General features: G+C 34.3%; 1 protein-coding gene across 12 annotated transcripts in view; it reads right to left on the bottom strand.

The window, feature by feature from the left end:
* VPS13B (vacuolar protein sorting 13 homolog B) overlaps window positions 1–20,518 on the bottom strand; it is a 980,186-nt gene that overhangs the window by 841,788 nt on the left and 117,880 nt on the right. For all 12 annotated transcript variants that reach the window (XM_053558614.1, XM_053558617.1, XM_053558615.1 and 9 more), the window contains 3 exons: window positions 16,164–16,355; window positions 10,026–10,195; window positions 1,790–1,984 (listed from right to left, as the gene is read on the bottom strand). In XM_053558614.1, coding sequence (XP_053414589.1) covers window positions 1,790–1,984; window positions 10,026–10,195; window positions 16,164–16,355 — 557 coding nt within the window. The remainder of the gene's footprint in view (window positions 1–1,789; window positions 1,985–10,025; window positions 10,196–16,163; window positions 16,356–20,518) is intronic.

Genomic DNA, 20,518 nt, shown 5'->3' with positions numbered 1-20,518 from the left:
AGATTGCTAGCAACAAACAATTCCCCCATTAAAAATCATTTTGAAATCTTTCTTACTATAAGCTGTCCTGGAACAAGCCGAGGTAGCTGTGGTACACTGTACCGGCCATCAAAAGGGAAAATTTGCCCAAATTAAGGGCAAAAGAATAGCAGACCAGACAGCCAAATGGTTGGCTCTCCTAGAGATACCCTGGTAATGTGTATTATGGCACCAAACTATTAACCTGTCAAGATCTCTTTCATATACTTCCTGTGAAAATAAGGAAGCTAAGTCAAAGGGGTTCCAATTACCAGAAGTATGGTAGATCTCTCAGGAAGGAAAAATTCTACTCCCCAAGAGCCAACCATGGGCTATTCTCAAAGCCCTGCACAGTTCCACTCAAATGAAGAGGAATGTTACAATTTCTCTAACCTATCACCTACTTATAGGTGACAAAATTACTAACACCTTTAAAAACATAACTTAGACTTGTTCACTCTGTACCCTAAATAACCCTACTGAAGGTATAAAATCACCTTCCTGCTGGAATAAATTCAACATCCAAGAACCACCTGAAGAGATGACTGGAAATTAATTTCATCCAGGAACTTTCATGCCAGGGCTAACAATACCTGCCAGGTTTTGTAGATACTATCTCTGGGTAGGTAGAAGCCTTTCCTACCAGATTTGAAAAGGCCACTAAAGTTTCCAAACTGCTACGTAAAAGAAATTATTCTTAGATTTGGCTTGCCTATCTTCACACTATAATGGACCTTCCTTTACTAGAACAGGAAGAGGAGGAAAGAGAAAAAGGAGGAGGAGAAAAAAATGACTAAAGAACAAATGTGTTAAATATTCTTTATACTACATTATTCTCATATAAATGTTCCCTTCAAAGAAATCATGAATCATTTAAAGCATCCATATTAAACTATGCGTTTTTTCATGCTGCTTATAAAAATCAATGATAAATAAAATTTTCAAAAGTTATAATTACCATTCACTTGTAAACATCAAGCCACTGATTTCAAATTGGAGAAAAATCTTTTAAATAAATATATTTTAAATCATCTATTTAAAATAGCCATCTATTAATGATTGGCTCTTCTAGAAATGCCCTGGTAATGTGTATTATTAAATAATAAATAAATCTATATTTTATTTAAATTTAATCTTATGGAATACTAATTCTGTTAAATTACAACTCCAAGAAAAAAAACAAAAACTGTATCTACCCAAAAGAAAAAAAATAATTTTACCATTACACCTTTAAAAACATAACTTAGACTTGTTCCACTCAAATATTTATAGCAGCTCAATTCATAATCACAAAGATGTAAAAACAACCTATGTGCCCATTAACCCATTAATAGATTAATGAACTGTGGTATATGTATACTATGAATACTATTCACCCACAAAAAAAAAGACGGAGACTTTACATCTTTTGTATTTACCTGGATGGAGTTGAAAAACATTCTCCTTAGCAAACTATCTCAAGAATAGAAAAATAAGCATCCCATGTACTCAATACTAATTTGAAACTAGTAGGTGAACAACTACAGGCCCACATGAGAGGGAAAGGGGCTCAGTAAGCTCCCACCTAACGGATACAATGTAGAATATATGGCACACCTCCTGAGTGAAGGACTCAAAACAACTCAGGCTTTTCCTAACAAACACAAACAACATAACCTAATCATATGTACCCTTACATTAATCTGAAATTTTTTTAAAAAGAAAAAAGAAAGTTATTTCATGATCCCAAAGCCAAATAGATATTAAAAAAAAGAAAATTCACTTTTCATACCTTAAGATAGCAGTGTACATAGCAATAATGAAGCAGATTATCAGAAGGCTGAGTAAGGCTGCTGACCACACGCACCAACTGTTCAGCATACATCGGCACAGAATGTTCAAGATTAATTTTATCCACCAATATCTGAATGGATGGCAAAGGCCGAAGAGACTGGAAGTTTGTAGTATTCATGAAGGTACTTGAGTTCTAGAAAATAATAATTTCACTTTATATTTTAGGAGTAATGAATAAGTTGCAATTTCCCCTAATAAGAATCAGACCTACACGTTTTGCAATGATCTATCAATATAGGAATGATGCCTTTCTACAGAACTCTCTTGAAATAACCAAATACAAATGTCAGATAGATAGATAAATAGATAAAAGAATGCATATTTTTTGCACAATTATCATAGCTTTTTCAGCTAAAGCTTTTTTGTTTTTCAATCAACTATATGCCTCACTGTGATAAAGGTATATTCTTAAGCTCAATCATTCCAAAAAATGGTCTGGACATCCAAGAGTCAACTATCTTTTATTTTCTTTCCCTTTATTCACATTTAGATGACTAAGAAACTAAATGGACTATACCATACAGTATCAAAAATACAGTAAGCAATGTTTACAGGAAGTAACAATTTCTGATTTATTTCATATATACTAACAATACATATGTTAAAGTCTTGTAAAGTCCTCAGAGTCTTGAGAGTTTGGTATTTTCAGTGTTACAGATTCTTTCTGAGCTTACAAATAAATGCAGATAAGTTAAAAGATTTCTGGAGTATGTACTCTTATTGGCAAGTAATCTCTTCCTGTCCAAGAACTCACTTACTCTTTTAAAATGCCTTACTTGTGATTCTCAATGACTTTCTATCCAGAGGAATGTGAAAATAAGTGAGAACAGTTTCATAATTTTGTCTTTCATTGCTACAATACTATACTGGCCTTTACCTAGCATTACCCAAAGATGATAAATGCTGCATAATATTCTCTAAATCAAAAATCCAATACTACCGGGCGGCTCCTGTGGCTCAGCGGGTAGGGCGCCGGTCCCATATGCCGGAGGTGGCGGGTTCAAACCCAGCCCCGGCCAAAAAAAAAAAAAAAAAAATCCAATACTACCATTACTAAGAAATACTGTGCCTAAAATTGACTAAGTTGAACATACAATCCTGATTTTTTACTCATTAATAATTTTAAAACCACAATTTATTCAACAATTACCTTGCTTTTATAAAATGATTTTATTTTGGATTATTAAGAAGTATGTAAACTATATAAATCCAAAGTGTAGAGCTCATGAATTTTTACATCTTTAACTAATACCTAGCTGAAGCACCTCAGAAGATGTTCCATGTCCCATTCAAGGCAATATCAAATTCCCAACAGAGATAGCCAATATTCTTGTTTCAGTCACCATAAATTAGTTTTCACTCTTGAACTCTGTATAAATTCTCACATTTGTGAGAATTATATATGTTTTTCATTTTTTGAGTCCACATTTCACATTTTTAGCACCACAACCGGCTCCCTTTATCTCTAATCATACTTCTTACCTTAATATCTACCTTTTCTGGTATTAAAATAACCATGCTATCTTTTTCTTAGGTAGCATTTAAATGATATGTTTGTTTCTATACTTTTTCTCCTGTATTTTAGTACATTCCTGTTTCACATTTAACTTGGTTCTTTTTGTGAATTTAGGTCTATTTTGAAATATTCTGCTTCTTTGTTATTTTCCATAGTTAAAATCCGTATTTTAAAACTTCAATATCTTAATCATGTATATCTCTATTTTTATTTTTTTCATTATATTTAATTCAATTTATTCTATCTTTTTAGTATACCCCATAATTTCTTATTAGGGAGCTGACTTCATTGGATAAAAAAGTATAGAGGCTCTTGATAATATAATCTTCCTCCAAAATAAGTTAAATATCTTTTGTCAAGTAAACAGAATACAAGCATATCATCGTCCAATCCAGGACTAGAATTAGGCTTTCAGAGAACCAATCTATTTTAATTTGCTCTTACTCTTATGGTATGGCTCTTGCAAGGTTTCAAAGGAGAGTTTCAGGTACTAAAATGGCAGGGCCTAAACTGTAATTCTTCATAGTCAGCACCATGCAGATAGTCAAATTTCTACCTCGCTGTTTAGACTGTATTTTCTTCTGTGTATTCTAGAGTCTTGCAATGTGCACAGGCAGCTTAGTAGTTAGCCAACGGTATAAAGAAAATTACATGAAGATTTGGAGGCTGTCCTCTCAGTGAGGTCTCCTCTCTAACATTTTTCTCTATGACAAGCATATTGGATGACATGACATGGCTGAAGAAGAATCTCTGACTTTGAGGGTATCTCAAAAAAAAAAAAAAAAACTGCCAAAATTGAAAAGCAAACTAATAAAACAGAATATCCAAGGACAACCACAAAAGACATTAACATACGCATAATAGAAATTCTAGGAGAAGAAAAAAAGAAACAAGAAACATCTAAAGCAATAATAACTAAGAGTTTCCACAAAGTAATGTCAGAGACCAAACCACAGATCAAGGAAGCTGAAAGAACACCAAGCAGAATAAATGCCAAAAAGAAAATTGCACTTAGGCAAATCTTAAAACTATGGAAAATCAAAAATAAATTTCTTAAAAAAAAAAAAAAGCCATAGAAAAAATTCGGTTTACCTATTGAGGAACAACGACTGAATTACATCTGACCTACACTCAAAAAACATGAAAGCAAGAAGAGAGCAAAATAAAGTATTTAAAGTGTTCAGAGGGACAAAATAAAATAAAATAAAATAAACCAACCTGGAATTCTGTACCCCATGCTATTCTATTTCAAAAGTGAAGGTAAAAAAAAAAGACTTCTTCAGACAAACAAAAATTAAGAAAATTTGTTGCCAGTAGGCTCACTTTATAAGAAATGCTAAAAGAAATTCTTTACAGAGAAGGAAAATGACAAAATCAAAATCTCACATCTACCTTTATATAATAAGGGAAAATAAAAACTTTTCATTTTTCTTATTCTTAATTGATATAAAATATAAGTTAATTGAAGATAATAGTAGAAACAATATATTTAATTTTGTATGCTTATGTATGTGTGTGTATATATATACATTTACGCAAATTTATATGTAAGAAAAATGAGTCATAGCAAACATACGGTCAGGAAGGCAGAATTCAATTTCTTTGTTTTTTGTAAAGAATTCACATTACCTGTAAAATGGTATAGTGTTATTTGAAAGTTGATTTCACTTAGTTGTAAAGATATCATACAAACTATAGGACAAACACTAACAAGATTTTAAAAAGAGGTATAACAGATATAATTAAAAAAAGACTCATAAATGCTCAATTAAAACCACAAAAAGGCAAGAAAAGATTAGAACAAAACAGGAACAAAGAACAAGGGCAACAAATAGAAAATAGTAATACATATGATTGATACAAACCCAATTATATCAATAACCTTAATGTACCAATTAAAAGGGAGAGCGAGCAAATCAAAATGACCCAACAATACATTGTCTACAAGAAACCTACTCTAAATAATAATGACACATACAGATTAAATGGAGAAGTACAATTTCTGACAATTAAGTTTGTGAGCTCAACCTAGAAAAAGTACTACATACATCACTGCTAAATATCACTCTAGTCACCTTTGAGGTATTTCCCTTCAAGGGTACATGTTAAATCTACTAAGTGTAGAATATAAATGTCTTAACACAATACCTAAGAAAATGCGGTGAAGGTATGTTAACCAGTTTGATGAAAGTATTTCAAATTGTATATAAAACCAGCACATTGTACCCCATAATTGCATTAATTTACACAGCCATGATTTAATAAAAAAAAAAAGAAGAAGAAGAAGAAGTCATGCACTGACACCAGTGCCTACTACACCCTTCAAACAAACTGTTTTTTTAGAATGATCATAAGACCCACGGTCATACAAGATCTGACAATTAACTTCTTGAACTTGCCACTATGTGCTTACACTGGCAGCCCTGTAAAAACAATTCACTATGGTTTCATGACCTTGATATCAGTGTCTCACAGTTGTGTTTGTGCAAACGTGGCAGAGTCTTCCTGAGTGGCATTCATTATTTTTGTTGCATGTTTTTGTGTGCCATATGATGATAGCTTTCACGGTCATTCCACAAAAAAAGTTTCAAAATTCTCTTGAAGTGTTGACTAAGCACTGGTGTCAGTGCCTGTATTCACAAGTGGAGTGACTGTAGTTATATTCAGCAATAAGGCGTTTAGCACTTTTTCAAGGATGAGTTTGGGAACTTAATTGTCAGACCTTGTATATACCATACTCACACTAATAAAAAAAAAAAAATGGGAGTAGCCATGTCAAATTCAGACAGAATAGAATTCAGATTTAAGAAAGTTATCCAGGGGTGGTGCCTGTGGTTCAAAGGGGTAGGCGCCGGCCCCATATGCCAGATGTGGTGGGTTTAGACCGAGCCCTGGCCAAAAACTGCAAAAAAAAAAAATGAAAGTTATCCAGGATAAAGGGATTAAGTATTAATAAAGAGGTCAATTCTGCAAGAAGATGTAACAATCCTTAACACATATATGCCCAAAGACTTAGTGTCAAAGTATATGAAGAAAAATTTCTAGAACTTCAAGAACAAAATACATGAATCCATTATTTTAGTTAGAGACTAACCCCTATCAAAAATAAACAGATTCAACACAAAAAAATCAATAAGGACATAGTTGAACTTAAAGTTATCACAGTCAGCTGGATATAATGGACATCAATGGACTGTCTCATTCAGCGTCAGCAGAATTCCGTAAAAGTTTGCAAGGAATATTTGCATGGAACATGTTCTAGGCCATAAAACATACCTAAACAAATTTAAAAGAATAGAAATCATCCAACATTTGCTCTCAGACCACAATATAACTAAACTAGACATCAAGAATAGAAATATAACTGAAAAATCTCAAAATACTTGGAGGTTAAGCAACATACTTCTAAATAGTACATGGGTCAAAGAAAACATCTTATGAAAAATTAAAAATACTTTGAACAAGTGAAAGTGAAAATACAACTTATCAAAATTTATGGGATGCAATGAAAGCAGTAATTAGAGGGAAATATACAGCACTGAATACCTATATAAAGAAAGAGAAAAATCTGAAATCAATCACCTAGCCTTCCACCTTAGGAGAAACTAGAAAAAGAAGAACAAATTAAATCCAAAATAAACAGAAAAAAAGCTAGACCTCCTGTTTGATCCTGCAATCCCATTAGTGGGCATCTACCCAGAAGGAAAAAAATCCTTTTATCATAAGGACACTTGCACTAGACTGTTTATTGCAGCTCAATTTACAATCGCCAAAATGTGGAAACAGCCTAAATGCCCACCAACCCAGGAATGGATTAACAAGCTGTGGTATATGTATACCGTGGAATACTATTCAGCTATTAAAAAAAAAAATGGAGACTTTACATCCTTCATATTAACCTAGATGGAAGTGGAAGACGTTATTCTTAGTAAAGCATCACAAGAATGGAGAAGCATGAATTCTATGTACTCAATTTTGATATGAGGACAATTAACAACAATTAAGGACATGGTGGGGGAGGAAAAGCAGAAAGAGGGACGGAGGGAGGTGGGTGGGGCCTTGGTGTGTGCCACACCTTCTGGGGGCAAGACATGATTGCAAGAGGAACTTTACCTAACAAATGCAATCAGTGTAACCTGTCTTATTGTACCCTCAATGAATCCTCAACAATAAAAAAAAAGAAAGAAAGAAAATTATTATAAAAATTAAACACTAAATTAAATAAAAATTGAAACAGCAATCAATGAGATTAAAAACAGGAAATCAATAGAAAAATCAACAAAACCAAAAGCTACTTCTTTAAAAAAAAATCAACAAAAATCAATAAGCCTCTAGCCAGGCTAACTAAAGAAAAAAGAAAGAATATTTAATATTAATAATTAACAAATTATTAATATCAGAAATCAAAGAGGAACACCACTACAAGGCCCATGGACCCAAAAGGATAATAAAGAAATGCAATGTTTGTTTTCTTCCCTCAATTTAAATAAAAAATAAATACTATGAAATTCAATGCTCACAAATCTGATAACCTAGATGAAATGGGCAAATTTCTTAAAAGATACAAGCAGACGACCTTGGATATGGTGATGATTTTTAGATACAATATCAAAGGCATAATCGATAAAAAAAGAATTGATGTGCTAGACTTCATTAAAATTTCAAAACTATGTTCTGCAAAATACACTGCCAAGAGAATATGAAAACAACCCATCCAGGAAAACTGGATAGTCACATGTAAAAGACTAAAACCGGACACGCATCTTTCTCCACTCACTAAAATTGATTCAAGATGGATAAAAGATCTAAATCTAAGGCATGAAAAAATAAAAATCCTCAAAGAAAATGTGGAAAGTTTCCACAAGAAAGGGGAAAAACACTTGACAGTATTGGCCTGGGGAAAGACTTTATGAAGAAGACTCGAGTGGCAATGGCAACAAGAAAAATAAACAAATGGGACTAAATTAAACTGAATAGCTTCTGTACAGCTAAGGAGACAACCACCAAAGCAAAGAGACAACCATCAGAATGGGAAAAGATATTTGTATATTATGAATCAGACAAGAACTTGATAACTAGGCAAATTAAGCAACATAAAAAAGCCAACAATCCCTTATATCAATGGGCAAGAGGCATGAATAGAACCTTCTCTAAAGAAGACAGACAAATGGCTAACTAGCATATGAAAAAATGCTCATCATCCCTAATCATCAGAGAAATGCAAATCAAAACCATCCTGAGATATCACCTAACCCCAGTCAGGATGGCCAACATCACAAAATCTCAAAGCTGCACATGCTGGCGTGGATGCGGGGAGAAGGGAACACTTTTACACTACTGGCGGCACTATAAACTAATACAACCTTTTTGAAAGGAAGTCCTCAAAGAACTCAAAAGGGAACAATGCACCCACAAGGGAACATTAGTCAGGGCTAAAAAGAAATGAACTATCAAGCCAAGAAAAAACATTGGAGGAACCTTAAATGCATATTACTGAGTGAAAGAAACTATATGTCAAAAGGCTATATATTGTATGATCCTAACTATGTGACATTCTGGGAAAGGCAGAACAATGAAGACAGAAGGAAGATTAATGGTTAGTGATTTCCAGGGATTAGAGGGAAGAGAAGGATGAATAGGAGGAGCACGGAAGACTATTAGGGCATTGAAACTACTCTGTAATACTGTTGTGGCAGATACGTGTCATTATACATGTGTAAAAAACCTATAGAACACAAAACACCAAGAGTGAACCCTAATGTATACTATGGACTTTGAATGATATTGATGTGTCGAGGCAGGTTCATCAATTATAACAAACATACATAACTCTTTACTGAGGTATGTTGGTAAGGAAGCTATGCATGTGGGAGGAGGCAGGAAATATACAGTAAATCCCTGTACTTTTTGCTCAATTCTGATGTGAACCTTCAAAATAATCCTAGGAGCTAGGTACTAAAGGGGAAGCAGTCTGAGCCAAGATCCTCACAATGTTACACAAACCTATGTCACAAAGACAAGGTTCTACCATAACATACCTAACCTGTCATAGAATCTCCTATAATACTCTAAGAACAGAGAAAGACAGATGGCCTTGTGAGGAGCTGCTAAAAGACCATTTCTCATTCACATTCCCACCTTCAGGGAAGCTGTTGTGAAACAGTTTCTTACCAACCTTCCTCATACAAGCATGACACAGGGCTTTCCATTTATCAGTAACAGGCTATACATAACTGCTTAGCTGCCATGTGAGAATAAAACCTTGCCAACAAGGGGATCCCACCACACATGCTGAAAATCATATGGCCCTTTAGTTGGAACAAGGAACAGTGAGAGTTTACCCAATTATTGATTTTGCTCTCTATGTGAATAATAAACTATCTGATCTACCTGATCTTATTGTTTCTATATTGGCTAAATCCATCAACTGGTTGAAATATAGCTAATATATGGTCTAACTTCCAGGTCCATGCTCTTCAATATTTCTTTATATATCCTTAGCTTAAGTTTATTTTATTAAAATGTATATCTTTAAATTGCTTTTCAAGAATTAATAATTTTACTTCATCATGGATAACTATAAGAGCAAATATTCTTTTCTTAAATGACAAAAAAATGGATGCATGAAAGGAAAAACATAGTGAATCACAAAATATACCTTTTCTCCCATAATGACAGGTAGCAAATGGTCTAACAAGTTGAATTCAGCCATGAAAATCGTGCAGGTACATTTGAGGAGAGTAACACTTGTATGTCGAGTAGGAATATACTCCTCCAGAGAAGCCACTTCTTCAGGATTCAGTAGTGTTTCATTTTCATGCTTAATATCTAAAATGAAAATGGTAACAATTTAATGAAGACTTTATTTAAATAGTTAATTTTCTTAAACCAAAAAATGAACTAATTAGTTCCCCAAGTATTAAGGTCAAATTCTGTTGTCTTTTCAACAATAAACAGTTGTAAAATAACAAGTTACCATTAACAAATATAAATTATACTACTCTAAAATGTAAATGTGTGTCTTTGCCATACAAAAATTTATCAGTTTTTTATTTTAAAATGTCTTTAATAAAATCCCAATTTTTTCTTTAAAAGAGTAACAGTTTCTGGTCATCCAAATACCATTGATATAATATAAAGGTAAGACACAGATTGGGAGAAAATATTTCTGAAAAAGAGACACAGAGAGAGAGAGAGAGGAGAGAGAGTACATACAAAAAGAGACACCTCCAACAAAGTATTGTATCCCCAGCATATGTTTAAAAAAATTAAAAATCTCCTAAAAATAATTCTGTAGATAAATGGTCAAAAAAGACTTGAATAAACACAAGACAATATATCCACTGGCCAAAAAATAATATCAAAAGCTGGTCAACATTATTGTACTACTTGCCCATTGGGAATGGCGAAAATGAAAAAGACTGAGAATATTAAGCATGGAGCAAGCATGCAGAACGAAGGTTAACTAATCTCTTTCTATAAAAAGCCACATAGGAAGTATTTTAGGCTTTGTGGGCCCTATAGTATCTGTCACAATTATTCAAATCTGCTATTATAGCACCAAAAACAACCAGAGACAATAAACACATAATCCAATGAGCATGTCTATATTCCAATAAAACTTTGTTTATGAAAACTCAGAATTAAATTTCATGTAATTTTTGTGTGCCATAAAATACAACTCTTTTTATTTTTTCCACTGATTTAAATTATAAAAACCATTTAGTACGATTTATGGACTGTACTAAAACTGGAAGCAGGCCATAATTTAATCAAGAGCAACTGCAACTCTTCTGCACTGATGGTAGGAGTATGAAGTAGTTCAACCCATCAGGAATATGATTTGGAATTATCTACTAAAGGTAAACATACATAATCCTTTGACCTAGTGATTCCACTCTTAGAATCCAGCAGTAATGCATATATATATTTACGAAAGACATGTACTACAATGTTGATAGCATCACTATTAAAACACCAAAAAACTAAAAACTAACCAAATATTCATAAACAGTAAAATGAACAAATAAGTTATGGTATACTCACAAAATGGGAATCTATATAGCAATGAGAATAAATTTCAGAAACATAATGTCAGCTAAGGCCAGAGACCAAAGAGCTGATGTAGTCCCAGTTACATAAATTCAAAAATAAGCAAAATTAAATCTATGATGCTAGAAATAAGGATAGTAGTTACCCTTGAGACCAGAAAAGTAATCAGAAGAGGGCACAATGTAGACTTCTGAAGTGCTAGTATGCTTCCATTTCTTGAACAGTTAGTTACACAGATGTGGTTGAGTTTGAAAAATTCACAGAATTAGGTTCTGTGTACCTTCCAATATGTATATACACATCGATAAAAAGCAAAAAGAAAAAAACAGCATAACTGCTAACATCTTAAGATTTAATATATATCCACTCATATATATGTATACAGGATATTCTTTATTCTTTATCCCTGAGTTCCACATCCATAGATTCAGCTAACTGTGGATCAAAAATACCTCCCCAAAATGGATAGTTCCATCTGTATTGCACAAGTATTGACTTTTTTTCCTTGTCATTATTCCCTGAACAATGCAGTATAACAATTTACATTATTCAGGTTTATAAGTAATCGAGAGATGATATGTAGGAAAAATTCCCTACAGGGATGACTGTATATGTATGTTCAGGCAGCCCTCACTCTGCCCGGTGCTGATATGCAAGAATTTTTATTACCACAATTAGTTTAAAAATACCAGTTCCTAAACAACATGGTTCAAAAATCAGTTACCACAGTATATTAACTGAGAATAATTACATAAATTAGAAACACCTAGTTCTCGGTCCACAAATAATTAGGTAAATAATAGATGGGCATGATAAAATGATAAAGTCTTTTGTTGTTGTTGCTATTGTTGTTGTTGTTGTTGTTATTGTTTTCACTGTTTTGAAACAGAGTCTCACTTTATTGCCCTGGGGAGAGTGCTGTGACATCATTGCTCACAGGAACATCAAACTCCAAGTGATCTGCTTGCTTCTGCCCAGAGAGTAGCTAGAACCACCAGTGCCTACCATAATGCCCAGCTAGTTTTTCTATTTTTAGTAGAGACGGGGTCTTGTTTTCATGCAGGCTATCCACTCAGCTTGGCTTCCCAAAGTGCTAGGATTACAGGCGTGAGCCGCCAAGCCTTAATATGGAGCTGTAATAGTCAAGTCAATATGGTATTGACAGAGCAAAAGATCATAGGTCTACTAATGGAACACAGACTGGAAGACCCAGAAACAGACCCACACAAGTATGTTTAAATGATTTTTGACAAAGGCGCAAAATCAATTCAAGGTGCAAAATCAATTCAATAGGGGAAGTGATAGCCTTTTCAACAAATGGTACTACAGGTATTAGAAATTCTAAGGCAAATAATAAACCTCTACCTAAACCTCCTATCTTATATTAAAAAATGAATGCAAATTGGATGACAGACTCAGCTATAAAATGAAAAATCATAAAACTTTTAGAAAAATATCCAGTTAAAAAATGGGCCATGGCATGAACAGACATTTCACCAAAGAACTACAGATAGCAAATAGGGACATGAACAGATGTTTAATATAAATTAGTCAGTCAGGAAATTCTAATTAAATCTATAAGATTATAGCTAGCTAATTAGAACTGTACAACTATCTGAATGGCTAAAATAAAAAATAGTGACAACAACTGGCTCAGCGCCTGTAGCTCAGCAGTTAGGGCACTGGCCACATACAACGGGGCTGGCAGGTTCAAACCCTGCCAGGGCCTACTAAACAACAATGACAACTAAAACAAAAAATAGCAGGGCATTGTGGTGGGTACCTATCGTCCCAGCTACTGGGAAGCTAAGGCAAGAGAATCGCTGAAGCCCAAGAGTTGGAGGTTGCTGTTGGTGAGAGAGCTGTTGATGCCACAGCACTCTACCAAGGATGACATAGTGAGACTCTGTCTAAAAAAAAAAATAAATTAAATTAAATTAAGTTAAATAGTTACAACATTAAATGCTGGGAGGATATAAAGAAACCAAATCACTTATTCATTGCTGACAGAATTATAAAAATGGTATGGCCACTCATAAATAGTTCGGCAATTTATTTACAAAAATTAAATATGCAACTACCATATGACCCAGCAATTGCACACCCAGGCATTTATTCCAAAGAAATGAAAACGTATGTTTACACAAAACCAGTATACAGTTAATTGTAGCAGCTTTATTTGTAACAGCCCAAAACTGGACTTGTCACAGGTGTTCTTCCACAAGTGAAAAGGTGTACATGCCTACAATGGAACACTGCTCAGCAATAAAAAGAAACAAAATATTTTTACATGCAACAACTTGAAGAATCTCCAGAGAACTGTGGTTAGCAAAATAGGATACTCCCCAAACTTTATACACTGTATGATTTCATTTATGTAACATTTTTGAATTAACAAAATTTTAGAAATGGAAGAATTGGTTAAGTGGGTTAAGAATAAAACAGGAAAGAGGGACATAGTAGGAAGACAGGTATATAAAAAAGCAACATGAGGGATCCTTATGATGTTGCAATTGTTCATTTCCTTGATTATGGTAATGAACACACAAGCCTATCCAGGTGATAAGACTGTATAGGACTTATATACACAAACACTTACACACTCACACATACACACACAAGAATACAAAGTAAAACTAGGAAAATTCAAAATTTTTTAAAAAATGAACATATGACAACTCTATTATTTTCCATTAAAATAAGTTAATAGCTTCCTACTCAAAACTTGCCAGTGATTTCTTATTACATTAGAATAAAATCTTGCTTTCTTAGTCCCTAGGGCTTGACAGAATGACTCATGTCTACCTCTCTGACTTATCAGCATTTATCATGATCCACCTTTACCAGCCTACTTTTATCTCTATAAACTGCCAAAACTGTTCCTACCTCAAGACTCTCGCACTTCCCTCCATAAAACTCTCTTTTCACAGATATTTGCATAACTCACTTCCTTATATCATTTACAAGTTAGCTCATACATAAAATCTCCAGAGATGACTGCCCTAACCTCCCTACGAAAACAGCTCTCCTCTCCTCCTAGCTCCAACACTCTTGTTCACATGTGTTTTTAATTTTTTCTCATAGCATTTATCAATAACTGAAATAATATTTTTACTTGTTCACTATTCATCTACCCCACAAAGATAAGCTCCATGAGGGCACAGACACAGTACATCTTATTTGCCATGCTATCTTAGCACTTTAGAAGAATATCTGGCATTACAAGTAAGATGCAACAAATGACAACATGAACATGTCTAGAGCTTACTATGCAGTAGCATTGTGTTAAGCATTTTTATACGTACTACCTCACTCAATGCGTATTCAGAAGTAGGTCCTATTAGTGTACCCTTTAAGACAAAGGACACACTAAAGTTGCTGTGATAAAAGTAAAACAACAGAAGCTTCAAAAAAAGCTGAAGTTTACTTCCCTTTCACACAACAATCTGAGACTAAATGATCCAGAGCCGACATGGTGCTTCCATAGTACTGAGAACCTACATTCTTTTTACCTTGCTGCTCAGTCATCCTCAGCATACAGCTGTAATTTCAGGGTCTAAGAGGACAACTTCAGCCCCAGTCATTATATTTACTATCCATCCAAAAGGAAGGGGAAAGGAAAAAGGAATGTCATGGGCCCAAACTTCAGAGGAAGTTCTGCTTCCATTCCTGTAGCCAAAACCTAATCATTACCTCACCTAGTCTTTATTTCTAAGATTAAATTTTTTTTTGCTATAAAAAAGAAAAGAATGGGATAGTGGAGAAACAATTAACCACATCTATCACAATAACTCATTATAGAAATAGAGAAATGGAAGATGTTTATTAAATTTCTTAAGTACAATAAGCAGAAGGTCAGATTTCCAAACCACAGTCTGACTCCACCAGCTTAGCTCTTAATTACTCTCCTATACCCCCTCATTATGCTATTATGCTCTACTGTACTCAAGAATTACTTTTTGCATTAAAAAGGAATTTTTATTGGCTCAGTGCCCATAGCTCAGTGAGTAGGGTGCCAGCCACACACACCCAGGCTGGCGGGTTCAAGCCAGGCCCAGGCCTGTTCAACAACAATGACAACTCCAACCAAAAAATAGCTGGGCGTTGTAGCAGGCGCCTGTAGTCCCAGCTACTCTGTAGGCTAAGGCAAGAGAATTGCTTAAGCCCGAGTCTGAGGTTGCTGTGAGCTATGACACCATGACACTCTACCAAGGGCAACATAATAAGACTCTGCCTCAATTTAAAAAAAAAAAAAGGAATTTTTATTTTATGAAACTATAGTAGCCTTATCATCATATCATGTAGAAAACACTAATTGCACAGCAAATTGTTTTTTACCAGCAGTACCTAAGTTTTCCACAGTATTAAATTTGTTGTTTAAAGACTAACTTTTTCTAGCTTCTTAGAATCAATGAACATGAAAAATGGTCATATTTTAAAAGTATACACTAGAATACATTATCACAAAAGTATACACTAGTATACATTATCACAAAAGTCTGACAATAAAATACTGACAATTAATGGCAAATAAAGTACTCCTAAAATTATTTCCAAATCTTGACCTCTCCTACTTCTATATACAAGTTCATTCATTGAATTAACAAGTGAATATATATGTATAAAAGTCCTTGCAGACAGGCAAAATATGCTAAAAAAGAAAAGTCAGCAAAACAGAACAAACTGGATTATGTAGTGATTCCAATCAACTGGCAACAGATTCAGAATTAATCCAAAAACAAACCTGATTTCAGCCTGCTGTATGGTTCATATTCATGCTCCAGGGCACAAGCAATCATTTTGAAAATCCTATGTACTGCACTACTATTCAAGCGAAAATCAAGAGGACCTATGACAAGGCTTTTGGTAGACTTCTCCTGGACTGTTCCCAAATCTTCACTTTTCCCTGCAGAGAAGTCTTGTTGATTTGTAGAACCTATAAGAAATAAAATTTTATATTAATATTTTAAACATCAGAAAGATATTCTAAGTATATATTCTAACATTACTCTTCCCTTACTTTTTCAACTTGTAAATTAATACCTTAACACAAATTCTTTTTTTTTTTTTTTTTGGCCAGGGCTGGGTTTGAACCTGCCACCTCCAGCATATGGGGCCAGCACCCTACTCCTTTGAGCCACAGGCACCACCCTTAAAACAAATTCTTAATCAGCTGCATATAGAATACTCTGCTACATTTTTGTCTTCGCAGATGATAAGATATTATTGACAAAAGGAAATGATTCAAAAAATAATTATAATATTCCTATAATCTAATATTATAACAAGTTATGTAAAATACAAACTATTATTCTGTTTGTTTGTTTTTTGAAACCGAGTCTTGCTCTGCACCCTGGCTAGAGTACAGTGATATCATCATAGCTTGTTGCAATCTCAAACTCCTAGGCTCCTGCCTCAGTATCCCAAGTAACTGGGATTACAGAAGCATACCACCATACCCAGGTAACTTTTTCTACTTTTGGTAGAGACAAGGTCTTGCTCTTGCTCAGGCTGGTCTCAAACTCCTCAGCTCAAGCAATCCTCCTTCTTTCACCTCCCAGAGTACCTGGCCCCAAACCATCATTCCTAGAAAACCTAATTCATTCATATCCAGTAATTCTATACACGATATTACACTGACTGGGAAAGGGGACTTTGGAGAAAGTTGCATTTTACTACTAATTTTTCTAGAAGTTTCATTGAAAATTAGAAAAACAACATGTTCACAGGGTGCCTTAATGGGCCGGGCACTGTGGCTAACGCCTGTAATCCTACCACTCTAGGAGGCTGAGGTAGGTGAACTGCCTGAGCTAGATAGAGACTCCCATCTCTAAAAATAGTCAGGCATTGTGGCGGGCACCTGTAGTTCCAACTATTCAGGAGGTTAAGGCAAGAGGATCGCTTGAGGCTCGGCACCCGTAGCTCAGTGGTTAGGGTGCCGGCCACGTATACCAGGGCTGGCAGGTTCTGGCCGGGGCCTGCTAAACAACAAAGACAACTACAACAGAAAAATAGCTAGGCATTGTGGCAGTCACCTATAGCCCCAGATACTTGGGAGGTTAAGGCAAGAGAATCACTTAAGCCCAAGAGTTAGAGGTTGCTGTGAGCTGTGACACCACAGCACTCTACTGAGGGCAACGTAGTGAGACTCTGTCTCAAAAAAGAAAAGGGGGGTGATCTCAAGAGTTTGAGGCTGTTTTGAGCTAAAACACCATAGCACTCTACTGAAGGTGACAAAATGAGACTCTGTCTCAAAAAAAAAAGGAGTTTAATAATGACCACAGAAATGAACCACAGATAATACCTGCTGTGAACTTTTTAAAGAACAAAATTATTATAGCTATGCTTCCTAGCACAGAATCATAGTTCCTACATCCACATCTGTCACATAATAAAGAGGAACCAAAACTGTTTTCTAAGAAAATTTTGCTTCTACCTACAGATATTTCTCACTATCTAATATGCATACTTCTTATATTAGAGATTTGAGTTTAATACATAGATCCATAAGTGATAACAAACAATAATTTTTAATTCTTAACCTATTTTGTTTATTCAAACAAAAAGAGGGTAAGATTTTCTAGCATTTAATTATCTTTAGAACCTAGAAAGAGCAATTAAACAAACAAATTCTTTATCTTTACCTTCAACAATTTTTTCAAACATACTTTTCCATAATTTCATACAAGGTAGTACTGTTCACTCTTTAGTCTTAGTAGATGGACAAAAAATAATTATTCATATATTTTAAGGAGATCATCCAGAAGGCAGAACTTTTTGACTATATAATACAAGTGAAAAAATCTATAAACTCACACAAGACTTAAACGTCACATCAAATAAAACACACAAAGTTATTCTTGTATGTATTTTATGATATGCATACTTAACATTGACTCACATTAAAACGTAAGTATAAATAACGTGCTGTTCACATCAAAATCCATTACTTCTCATACCTAAAACTAGTACATTTTCAAGGTTACATATTACACAGAATGAAGTAAGACTTGAAGATAATCAGAAGAACTTTGGTTACAAATCAAAATCCTATGCAGCGATTAGGCTTTCTAAACAATAGCCACTTTACAAAAAAAGACCCTTCTTTTAGACATCAAATTGTGTCTAAAATAGTAGAAACCAATAGACTATATACATACCCCCGAATATTAGAAATTAAATATAAGGCAGTTTAAATTTAGATGCCAGTGGCTTGTTTGAAATGTAAAAGTGCAACTGGTTTTACACAATGTGTTTTCATTTACTTTACTTGTGCCTACCTTCAATGTGTTTAATCACTCCAACTCCCTGAATATGTGGCTATTTTTATTAAACATCAAGAAACTAGCTAGCTAGCCTAATTTAAAAAAGGACTTTTGGGCGGCACCTGTGGCTCAGTGAGTAGGGCGCCGGCCCCATATGCCCAGGGTGGTGGGTTCGGACCCAGCCCCGGCCAAACTGCAACAGAAAAATAGCCGGGCGTTGTGGCGCGCGCCTGTTGTCTCAGCTGCTCAGGAGGCTGAGGCAAGAGAATCGCGTAAGCCCAAGAGTTAGAGGTTGCTGTGAGCCGTATGCCACAGCACTCTACCCGAGGGCGGTACAGTGAGACTCTGTCTCTACAAAAAAAAAAAAAAAAAAAAAAAGGACTTTTAAATCTCTACAGGACAGCCAGAGGCTTCACTGTCCTCAACCCCATTCAACTATATTTTCATATCTCTCAACAAAAAAGTCATCTTCAAGCGGTACCTGTGGAGTAGGGCGCCAGCCCCATATACTGAGGGTGGCGGGTTCAAACCGAGCCCCAGCCAAAAAGAAAAGTCATCTTCTTTCCTATCTGAAGAAGAAGAACTTAGTTTTCTTGGGAATATGCTAGCTACCAAAACAACTCTACTGACCATTTGTGCTGTTAGTGTGCAAGGAATCCTACTTTCATTGATGAAAAATTATGATTTTAATTGTCCTCTTTTACGAAAGATTTACTTTTTTTAATTCCACTAATTCTCACTAAAGCAGTTGCCTATATTTAACTTATACCTTATGAAACTGAGTCTCTGTATAAGATCCATACTTTTAAAGAAAAAAACAGTCTGTCTTAGCTCCAGCCCTGGAACTAGAAAATTAATCCTTAAATAGGATTGTAGGAATCAAAAACCCTTCGAACCCAATGAACTCTTGAATTAATACCAACACCTTCTCAAGTCATCCAGATTCAAAATAGCAATGAACTATGATGCCTCTGAACTCTACCCTTCAATAACATAATTGTTTTAATTTAATTTCTCATTATGTCCCTAAAACTGATTATCTCCAAAACATTCTTGTTGTAGATCACAATTTCAGATATGAATTTTAGGTCCATAACATTAGTAATAACCCCCTAAATAGAAAAGACTAGAAAAGTAGTAGATACAACAGTTACTAAATATTTAAAGAGCCATATTAATAAGAAATATTTCAATTTAGTTTTTAAAACATTATTTACTCTCAAATAGTATAATAAAAATAAAATAACTGCCAGAAGATACTTATCATCAGTATCAAATGGCATAGGAAACTTATTGATTGAATTTTTACTTATATGCCAACATATATTATGGGCAAAGTACTACTTATCACAACAAAAATAAATAATAGCACAAGCTCTTTTGTTACTGTATATACTAGTTTATTATGTTAATTAGAATATCATGTACTTAAAACATAGAATATCAAATCTGCTCTTAAATTTTCAGGATTCACTAGTAACTTTGTGAAATTATTGATTCAACATTTGTTTAGACATTCATGTAGATGAAATTTAGAGCATTTTTTGATAATGCACACTATAGAAACAAGTAAATGTCAAGTCACAACAAAATAAGAATTTTAGATAAAGTGATTTTTTAAGTATTTAAAGTTATCCTCTTATAGGAACTCAACAGTTTTCCTAATTACTAAATACTAAAAAATGCTATAAATTTCTTGTTTCAAGTAATCTAACAAAGAAGGAAATTCCAACAGAGTAGTTATGAATGCAGGCTAGGGTTAGGATGGTTGGGTTCAAACTCCCCATCCTACATGTGTGATCTTGGTTAGGCTGCTTAACCTACTACATATGTG

This window comes from Nycticebus coucang, chromosome 13 (assembly GCF_027406575.1).
Source record: "Nycticebus coucang isolate mNycCou1 chromosome 13, mNycCou1.pri, whole genome shotgun sequence".
NCBI lineage: Eukaryota > Metazoa > Chordata > Mammalia > Primates > Lorisidae > Nycticebus > Nycticebus coucang.
Note: the sequence above shows the minus strand (reverse complement) of the source record. Positions and strands in the feature narration are given on the sequence as shown.